This window comes from Podarcis filfolensis, assembly GCF_964270895.1.
Source record: "Podarcis filfolensis genome assembly, chromosome: 16".
Lineage (NCBI taxonomy): Eukaryota > Metazoa > Chordata > Lepidosauria > Squamata > Lacertidae > Podarcis > Podarcis filfolensis.
This window is the reverse complement of record NC_139620.1, coordinates 39,832,347-39,842,614: the sequence shown is the minus strand read 5'-3', so window position 1 is coordinate 39,842,614 and position 10,268 is coordinate 39,832,347. Positions and strand designations below refer to the sequence as shown.

The 10,268-nt window shown below is 43.5% G+C and overlaps 2 protein-coding genes across 8 annotated transcripts in view; one reads left to right on the top strand and one right to left on the bottom strand.

Annotated features, from left to right (window-relative positions):
• Nucleotides 1-9,559, bottom strand: part of LOC310751368 (uncharacterized protein) — a 32,263-nt gene extending 22,704 nt beyond the window's left edge. For all 4 annotated transcript variants that reach the window (XM_083590707.1, XM_083590705.1, XM_083590706.1 and 1 more), the window contains exon 1: nt 9,179-9,559. The gene's annotated coding sequence lies outside the window, so the exon portion shown is untranslated. The remainder of the gene's footprint in view (nt 1-9,178) is intronic.
• LOC310751409 (uncharacterized protein) lies at nt 130-6,637 on the top strand. 4 transcript variants are annotated; one of them, XM_083590764.1, is made up of 4 exons: nt 130-1,414; nt 4,534-4,779; nt 5,017-5,136; nt 6,359-6,637. In XM_083590764.1, exons 3-4 carry the CDS (start codon nt 5,118-5,120, stop codon nt 6,541-6,543), a joined length of 204 nt encoding a protein of 67 aa, XP_083446890.1. In that variant the 5' UTR covers nt 130-1,414; nt 4,534-4,779; nt 5,017-5,117; the 3' UTR covers nt 6,544-6,637. The 4 variants fall into 4 exon arrangements, with proteins under 4 accessions (XP_083446890.1, XP_083446888.1, XP_083446889.1 ...); XM_083590762.1 differs by having other exon boundaries at nt 130-1,448; XM_083590763.1 differs by lacking the exon at nt 130-1,414 and having other exon boundaries at nt 4,011-4,779.
• Nucleotides 9,560-10,268: the final 709 nt, after the last annotated feature.

Below are 10,268 nucleotides of genomic sequence, written 5' to 3'. Positions count from 1 at the left end.
AGTTTTTGGAGGAGGAAAACAAGAAAAAAAATATTCTGAATTTCAGAAGCCAAAACAGCAAGAGGGATCACTGCGCAGTGAAAGCAGCAATCCCTATTGCTGTTCCAGCTTCTGTGATAGCTGCGCAGCCTACATTCGCTCCATAAGACGCACACACATTTCCCCTTTTTAGGAGGGAAAAAGTGAGTCTTATAGAGCAAAAAATACGGTAATTTGGTTTCTTTTGCCTTCCGTGGAGTCAGGATTTCCCAGTAAAGAATGGGCAACTATAAAGATAAACAAGAAAAGTAACTACTAGAATTTATAATTCAAGCAAAACATGCAAGTGCCAAAGTCGCAAGGAAAATAGTTCTTTCTGCAATTGTTAATGTGTACTAATTGTTCTGTATCAGAAGCACAAGTAAATGAATCTCCTTCAGAACAAGTACGTGATACTTTCACATTAAGCTTCAGTTATTGCTGTAAAGGCAATTGTGTCCTTCATTGCTTTCTTCAAATTTCCAGGGTCAGTTTATAGATTTGTACATGAGGAAGAGCTTGCATGTTTCTGGGGGAAAGCTGGCATTTTTCACCATATCACTGGGGGAGTAATTGCATCCTAAATGGCTTCCTGAGTAGCTTGATTTTGATCTGTTTGTGGGGAAGGCCTTGCTTATCCCAAGGATAATAATTCGATAATGAGGGTGCCTGATTAAATTTAGAGTCCATTTGCTAAGCTATAATGCATCTCAGTGAAACATGTCACTTTAAACAGAGATGCTTTCATCTGAAATAACCAGAAGGAGGCAGGCAGCATTAAGGGTAAAAAATAAACTTTATTTTTAAAGTGTAGGTGAGTGTGGTACTTGTCTGATAAAGGGTGTGTACAGACACAATTTGAGCAGTAAGCCTGCTGAGAAAGCACTTGCCATGTGGTGTTTAGAGGAAAGATATCTTGGACTGAGCTCAGGAAACCAGACTTGTGTTTACAGCAGAAGTCGCCTTTAAATGTTGCTGTAATGTTCTGGAGAAGCTGTGACAATTTTTCTTCTGTGCAAAATGGACTTCTAAGTGTAATGTGTATATAGAAGACTCTGGGTCTGACACTTATAATAATTTATTATTTATACCCCGCCCATCTTTCTGGGTTTCCCCAGCCACTCTGGGCAGCTCCCAACCAAATATTAAAAACACAATACAGCATTAAACATTAAAAACTTCCCTAAACAGGGCTGCCTTCCGATGTCTTTTAAAAGTAAGATAGTTGCTTATCGCCTTGATGGGAGGCCGTTCTACAGGGCAGGTGTCCTACCGAGAAGGCCCTCTGCCTGGTTCCCTGTGACCTCACTTCTCACAGTGAGGGAACTGCCAGAAGGCCCTCGGCGCTGAACCTCAGTGTCTGGGCAGAATGATGGGGGTGGAGATGCTCCTTCAGGTATACAGGACCGAGGCTGTTTAGGGTTTTAAAGGTCGGACCAACACTTCGAATTGTGCTCGGAAACGTACTGGGAGCCAATGCAGATCTCTCAGGACCAGTGTTACATGGTCTTGGTGGACATTCCCAGTCACCAGTCTAGCTGCCGCATTCTGGATTAATTGCAGTTTCCGGGTCACCTTCAAAGGTAGCCCCACGTAGAGTGCATTGCAGTAGTCCAAGCAGGAGATAACCAGAGCATGCACCACTCTGGCAAGACAGTCTGCGGGCAGGTAGGGTCTCAGCCTGCGTACCAGATGGAGCTGGGAGACAGCTGCCCTGGACACAGAATTGACCTGCGCCTCCATGGACAGCTGTAAGTCCAAAATGACTCTCAGGCTGTGCACCTGGTCCTTCAGGGGCACAGTTACCCCATTCAGGACCAGGGAGTCCTCCACACTTGCCTGCCCCCTGTCCCCCCAAAACAGTACTTCTGTCTTGTCCGGATTCAACCCCAATCTGTTAGCCACCATCCATCCTCCAACCGCCTCCAGACACTCACACAGGACATTCACTGCCATCACTGGATCTGATTTAAAAGAGGGAGCTGGGTATCATCCGCATACTGATGAACACCCAGCCCAAACCCCCTGATGATCTCTCTAGGTGGCTTCATATAGATGTTAAAAAAACATGGGGCAAGAGGATGGAGCCCCGAGACACCCCACAAGTGAGAGCCCAGGGGTCTGAACATTCATCCCCCCACCACCACTTTCTGGACACTGCCCAGGAGGAAGGAGCAGAACCACTGTTTAACAGTGCCTCCAGCTCCCAGCCCCTCTAGACATTCCAGAAGGATATTATGGTCGATGGTATCAAAGGCCTCTGAGAGATCCAGCAGAACTTGGAAACAGCTTTCACTTTTGTCCCTAGCCCGCCAGAGATCATCAACCAGCGCAGGCAAGACAGTTTCAGCCCCATGATGAGGCCTGAATCCCGATTGGAAGGGATCCAAATGGTCCACATCCTCCAGGTGTGCTGGGAGTTGTTCAGCAACCACCCGCTCAATCCCTTAACTTCCTTCTACAACAGATGCTGCATTAAGGGGAGAATTAGCCTCCTGTTTTTAGCACACAACAATTGTAGGTTGAGAAACCAACCTCAGGCTAACAAGTAGATAGATACATTCCGTTACTAAACAGAACTTAAGCAAGTACAGTATTAACATTCTCTTTCCCAATCTGTTTAGAAAAGATGTCAATTTTCAGGGATAAACCCCGAGAAAATAAGTTATTCAAATTAATTGATTTCAAGTAACAATTTACTCCATGTATGCCTTTACTATAACTGATGGTTTTATTGTTTGCAATTTATGTGTAGTCGATCCAAAGCACGTTGTCAGAGCTACCCTAGGTCCCAGCTCACAAAGGACCAACGCTGCTTCGTTGTTAAGTATAAAAGTCTTTATTGAAGTTCAGTTTCACTTCCAGAGCCGCAGCGCGCAGCCCCACGTCTAAAGTGTCAGACCGCTGATGCTCCGTCTGAGTCTCCTCCCCCTTGACACCAATTTAAGATTCTAGCCTTGCTCCACCTTCTCCGCTGCTCCTTCCTCCTCTGGGTCCGCCTGCCCGCCGGGGTTCCGCCCTTTCTAGCCTCTTCTCCCGCTGATTCCCCTGAGCCTTCTCCCTCCCTCTGGCTGGCTTTAGGAGCTGGTTCCCCATCCGGGTCTCCTGCTGTTCCGCGCGCCTGCACATTTGAACTTGGCGCGCGCGCCCAGCCAGCAGCTTTCCTCCTGACCGTTCCACTGCTGCTGTCACTGCTTCCCCCTTCGGGGGGGCTAGCTGCAACTGACCTCCCCTCCGTTGGAGGCGTGGTCAGCCCTGACTCCCTCTCTGGAGGAGACACTGCCCCTGACACATGTGACTCTTCCCCCCCACTACGCTCTGGTGGGGAAACTGGTCCCGATCCTCCACTGCTGCTTTGGGGTTCCCCTCTGGCTCCTTGTTTCTGATGCGTCCCCCCTGGGACCCCCCTTGCCCTGACCATCGGCGCCCCCTTCTGGGAATCTTCTGATTCGCTGGAGAAGCTCATGGAATCTCTCGGGCCACTGTCATACTCCCCTACGCTGCCCTCGGATTCTTCCCCTTCGCTCTCCCAATCCTCTCTCCCCAGTGCTCCTGCTCCTGATTCCCTGACACACGTGTATTTAAAAAAAATCTTAATGTGTTATTGGTTTATGGCAGGAAACATAAAGCTGTTGGTTTAAAACCACATAATTTAAAATATAGTTTTATGGTGGGAGGCATGGCTGTTCTGAGATGGGAGGTCTGTGTGCCCTGTCTCACTGCTGTCATGAGATAAGATGCCTTTTATTCTCGATTCAGTAATGCAAATTGAGCTATATTAGGACTCTTAATAAAAGAATCAGCCATGGGCCCTGTGCCAGTCTCTCTGGACTCAACCAAGAAATGAGATATTTGTGATGGGAATTGTCATCCAAAACATAATGGAGATGCCTTTGCTCTGATGCAATAGGGTGCTGGGTGGTCCAGTCATCTTGAGAAAATCAAAATGGTGGTCCAGTCATCTTGAGAAAATCAAAATGGTCACAATCACACCATCATCCCAAGTGGAAAGAACCAGGCAGCTGAGTGGGCCAAATTACAGCAACTTTACCATCACGGGTCACCCACTCCTTTTTCTTAAACAAGGGGATTTGTGCCTTTGGTGTTAATCTTCAACACAGAGGACCAGGGGTGCCAACTTGAATAAAATATTGTGGCGGCCCAGGTAAGCCCCACCTTGCATAATTGATCACACAATGCGGTGTACACACACTGTTTGAATGGCAATGCCCATCAACTGGGGGGGCATGGCCCCCTCAAATATTTTATTGGGGAGGGCAAAGCCCCCTAGGCTCCTAGGAGTTGGCTTCTATGCACAGGACCATTAAAAAGATTGTAACAGGAAATGTGCAGGAAATCATAAGCTTCCTGAAACCTTGGAGCTGAGGTGGAGGTATGAGGCACCCTGATAGTTATCTTTCCTTCTCCTTACACCTGAGCCCACGGCCAATAGTTGTCAATACGTATTAGAGGACTTTTTAGTTTGGATTATGCCTACTTGTTTTCCTTCTACAGGGTTGGTGAACCTGTGACCCTTCAGTTGCTGTTGAACTATGACTCCCATAATCCTTGACTGCTGGCCATGCTGGCTAAGACTTAGGGGACACTGAGCCCAACAACATGTGGAGGGCCACAACTTCCCAGCCCTTGCCCTCCTGGTTTCTGTGCCTGTCTGAAGCAGCTGCAGTATATAACTGAAATCATACACACAACTGTTACTGAAAATTGTGGACGGGGAGAACCAGAAACAAAAGCACAATTGTAAGTGGTGGGGGGCGGGAATGACAGTTTATGAAATACGGTACAATGCAATTTTTAAGACACCCAGGCTGCGTGCATTAAACTTTCACTTAAAAAACCCACTGGGGATATTTTTGTGTGACAATGAAGATGAACAAAGGAGTTCTGTATATCCTGCGGTCCTGTCCCTGACCACACCTAGTCCATTCCTACTTAAGCTGCCTTGTAAATACAGCGTCATTATGCCTGCCTCTCCAGATTAACAGACTCGAAGAAGATCCAGCTACATCACAAGCCTCCCACAAGCCAGACGCTAAAGGGAGAGACCAGAAACAAAGGTGCAGAGCAACTTTAAGTAAATGCCGTCATTTGCCCAGGGTAAGAAACTTATTCTAAATTAGTTTATATCATGTAAAATATTTTAAACTTGTGGTCTGATAACTATATTGTTTTCTTCATATATATAATAAAACCTTGCATGAGATCAGCAGACATATATTGATATTAAGAATAATTAACAGATTATTAAACAGATAATTAACAGATTATTAAACACAGTTTTACAAATTTATCCGATCATTGCTTTTAATAATTATTGCAGGTGCTTGGCATTATGGAAACTCAGTTCACTTCCAACAGCTTTCATATTGTGTGAGAAAAATAATCTTCCTGGATTAGCTTCCTGGCTTTATTTTTCTGTTGTTGAGACAAACGTGTGTTTCTTTAGTCTGGGACCCTCTCAATGTGTGTGTGCCTCTTAAAAAAAACCCCTTCCATATACAAACACCCTGAGAAGGAATAGGATTTTTTTATCTTTATACTGAATTGGCTCATCAAATCTTAATAATGGCAAAAATGTGCAGTATGGAATAGGGCAGCCAAGCATATAAGCTCCAAAGCCCTGGGAACTGAAAGGGTACAGCGCCCTTACTTCCCCAAAGTTTAAGGACCACTGCAGATGGCTATGTTGCAGTAGTGCTGTATATCAATTTTACCACAATGGATTTCCCACTTTAATGCTGGTTATTTGGGGCAGATAAAAAGATGCAAGCTAAACAATATGTACTCAACCCTAAATCAAAGCAAAAGTTTTCTGCCAGTCTGTCCATTAGATGCAATTATAACATTAAATATTAAAGGAGGCTCCCTCCCTTTGGAGGAACAGACTGCTTTTTATTGGTGCATTTAGGTGGTATTAATGCATTATCAGCTATATATTGAGAGGTTTTGTTCTCCAACTGCACACAATCCATTTGTGGGGTCTAATTTCCTCATGTTTGGCTGACCCCTTTGTGTAGTAATCATTTGTGTAGATGACATATTACTTGGTTTCAAACTCCTAATTTAGATTTTGCAGAACCACTTTCAAATCTGCCCAGAGTACTGCGACCATCAGCGGCCTGAGCACAGATTTCTAGCCATTAACCAACTTAGAGTGTGGTCAAGCCCCGTTGAATTCAGCAAAACTTATGAGTTAATGTGTATGTGATTGCTCTATTATATATATCGGCTTAGGTCACTGTTGTATATCACAAGATCAGTTTCTGCTTTACAATACAACTTTAATCCTACTTTTGTTTTGTCTCTGTCTCCCTTGCAGATCAGACTATTCCCATGCATTTATTTCCACCACATTGCAAAGCCAGAATCATGCAGGAATCGTTTGCTGTCCATTTCCTGAAGGTGCTGAAGGAACTCCTAGCTTTTGTGCTGTTCAGTTACACAGTGCTGTTAGGGGCGCTGCTGTTGGCTGGCTGGACCACTTATTTTCTGGTGCTTAAGTGACAGCTCATGTTTTCCACCAGCAGCTTACAGATGGAGCCCAGATGCACTGTCTATCCAACACCCAATCAATAAACACAATTCCATTTCTATTCTAGAGACTCGACAAGTTTATTTTGTTACCTGCTTAATTATGTACCTTTTAGATATATAAAATGCACGGCAAATTATTTTAATTATTTTTTGGTTGATTGATTGAGGTTATTTATATGCTGCTTTTCCACAATGAATTGTACCCAAAGCAGTTTCACAGCAAACATTAAAAAACACTGAAATGAAGAACGTTGGAAATATACAAATATATAAAATACAGAACATGTGAGTAAATTCTATCAAAATAACAAAAACAAAAAACAATTTGGCAAACATGACCAAAAAAATAATAATCTCCAAACAATATAGGCTTAAGTACATAAATACATGCCTGTTGCCTTTGTCCATGGAGTTTTCTTGGCAACGATACTGGAGTGGCTTGCCAGTTCCTGCTCCAGGTGGATCACGTTTGGTCAAAACTCTCCACTATGACCTGTTCATCTTGGGTGGCCCTGCACGGCATAACTCATAGTTTCTCTGAGTTATTCAAGCCCCTTCGCCATGGCAAGGCAGTGATCCATGAAGGAGGAGGAGGAGGAGAAGGGGACAACAGAGGATGAGATGGCTGGATAGTGTTCTCGAAGCTACCAGCATGAGTTTGACCAAACTGCGAGAGGCAGTGGAAGACAGGAGGGCCTGGCGTGCTCTGGTCCAGGGGGTCACGAAGAGGCGGACACGACTAAACAACAACACCACATAAATACATAGCAAAACAAGTTAACCAACAATAAAGGTTCTGGTCTTGCTGCACTCGAAGGAGCCTGGCTTAATTAAATACAATTCAAATGGCATACTGCTGGCTTTCAGGCTACAGCTGCCTCCCATTTCCTTACTCCAGAGGAGGCTGACTGCAGCAAAAGGCAAATATCAGGGAGAGCAATGATGGTAAGTCTCTTCTCCAACCTTCTGGAAGTATAGACTGCTGGTGCAGATCTTATTGTGCTTTTTGCATATTGTTTCAGGAGTCGGTATTTCAGTTAGAAGATCAATTACAAATTTATCCTCTGAAATTCATCTTCTTTCTCTTGTCTCTCCATGGGAGTACTACTATAAAAACAGAAGCTAGTTGATCAGGCTGTACTAGGTTGAGATGTTGACTTTTTAAATTATGATTTGTTACCTCGCTTGGAGCACACTCCTGGTCTTCTGCTTTTAGTTTCTCTCTCTGATACAAAATCTCTGGCACAATGCTGTCTGGAGAAGGATGAAACCCCAGTGCAATTGTTCTCTTTAAAAATAAAAGCAACCGAGTTACCTGTGGGTCTTGTATAATTTATGTTGTTCAGATTGGGATTGTTTGCATTAAATCCTCAATAACTGCAGAGCAGAACATAAGATAAAAACGTATCACTACACCTTGTAACAGCAAAACAAAAACAAACACAAATAATAGGAGGACTTAAAAAACAGAATGTTCTGAAGGTATCTACATGGGATACCTGACGTAATCAATGCAAATTGATATTAAAAATATTTTTAGGAAAAAGTGACAACATTTAACCTTTCTGTTACCTATATAATAGTTTCTCAACTGCTACATTGTTTATCGTGGTAAAAGGTCTGCTAAGATTGTTACCTTAAACCCTAATAGAAATTATATTTTGGGACACAATCTATGAGGAAATGAAAAAATTACTAAAAATTACATTTCACACAAAAAACGGAATCATTCCTCCTTGGGATTCTAACTGACAATATTCCAAAAGAAAGATTAAAATTATTTTTCTATGCAGCTAGGATATTAATGGCCAAGTACTGGAAGGGTAACCATATACCAACTAGAGAAGAATGGCTACAAAAGCTGAGCCAGTACTTGGAACTCGCTAAGTTGACTGAAGCCTTAAGGAGCAGGTCAAATAAAATAGCCCAGAAGGAATGGGAATGCCTAAATACCTACCTATCAAGTCAAGGTTCAACAACCAAGATTTGGTTGTGTTTAGAATAAACCCGTAAGTGGAGAAATGTCTCCTTATACCAAGATGAGGAATTTATTGAAATATAGAGATATTGTTTTAGTTATAGGACATGAACCACCGTGAGGCCGATGGAAGTCAAAAAACCAAAAGTATAATAAAAAGAGATCTACCCCAGAAGGGTCAGTATCTCAGTAGAGAAATGAAATTCTGGGATGCCTATTATAGTTACGTTGTATTATGCTTATGTTCTTACTTTTTGTGTTTGCTCTGTTTTCTTTTGTTTTTTTATTCAATTGAAATGTTTGTATACTTTGTTTCGTTTGTATCTGCATAATAATTCAATAAAAATTTAAATTAAAAAAGTAGTATTTTAAACATCTAATTAAATATTGTATAAATCTGATCACCATGAAACTAACACTTAAAGTTAGCTATTCTACTATAGGTTTTAATTTGCTTAATGTTCATCAAACCTTTCAGTTTATATTTAGGGAAATGTTCATTACGATAGTAATGGCGTATAATGTATATGTGTTTACAAGTTAATGTTTCTGATGATCAGAAGGGCTGAGATCTGGTCTAGATGCCATTTTATGAAATGTTACGTTTATTAAAGTGTAATACTGTACCTGCAAGCAATGCTGGAAACTGCAGCTGGGCAGTGTGCTGTTATATTCATGTCCTGCTTGCAGGCTTCCCACAGGCAGGATCTGGTTGGTCACTGTGAGAACAGGATGCTGGACTAGATGGGCCCCCTTGGCCGGATCCAGCAGGCTCTTCTGATCTTCTTAAAGCATCACACAGGCATGTGCAGAAGGGACCTTTATGGGACTGTAGGTCCATGACTTAGGTCCACTCTGTCGGAAAGACTGTATTCCCCCATGCAGTCCTGCCTGGGTGGAGATCTTCAGAGAAGGTTCTTCTCTCGGCGCTGCCACCCTCACAGGCACACTGGGTGGGGACACAGGAGAGGGCCTTCTCAGTGGCTGCCCCAGCCAGAATGTGGAACTCCCTCCTGGCTTCCTCCTTGTTGATCTTCCACCGGCACTTGGAGAGTTTTATTGTTTCAATAGGCTTTTGGTAACCAACTGTTTTTTAAGGAAAGGGCTGGTGCTGTGATGCTTTTGTTGCAATGATCTGTATGTGTGTTCTATTAATGTTTAATTGTTTTTCATTATTGCTTCCTCCCTATGTTTTCATCTGTTTTATCTGTAGGTGCGTTTACTCTTGTGAGGGTTTTTGCTTGTTGCTTTTATTTTGGGCTGATTTGTCATGCTGATCTTCTGCTTCTTGCGATTTTTCATATTATTTTTTTCATTTGCGTGTGCTTTTTCTATTTTAATATGTCAGCTACTCTGGAAGTCTGAGACCTAAATAGAGAGAATAAACTTAAGGCAAACTCTATTAAACATAAAAGACACACACACACTTAGCTGCCGCCTCTGGCAGCGCGAAAGGAAAGGCGCGCTTTTCCCCTCAGGGCGCAGCGGGGGGGGGGCGGCTGGCCACGCGCACGCGCCGGGGGGTCTCTCCCGCCAAAAGGATCACGTGCTAACACGCAAGCGGCCCTCTCGCCCCCCCCCCCCGCTGCTGACCCCGACGCATGCGTCCAAGGGCTTCGGCTTGAAACCTCCGAGAGCCAGAAAAATAACATAGTCACAAGGGCTCAACTTCCGGTAAAGAAAGAGCCGCTGGGTCATTTAAAGAGATGGACTCTGC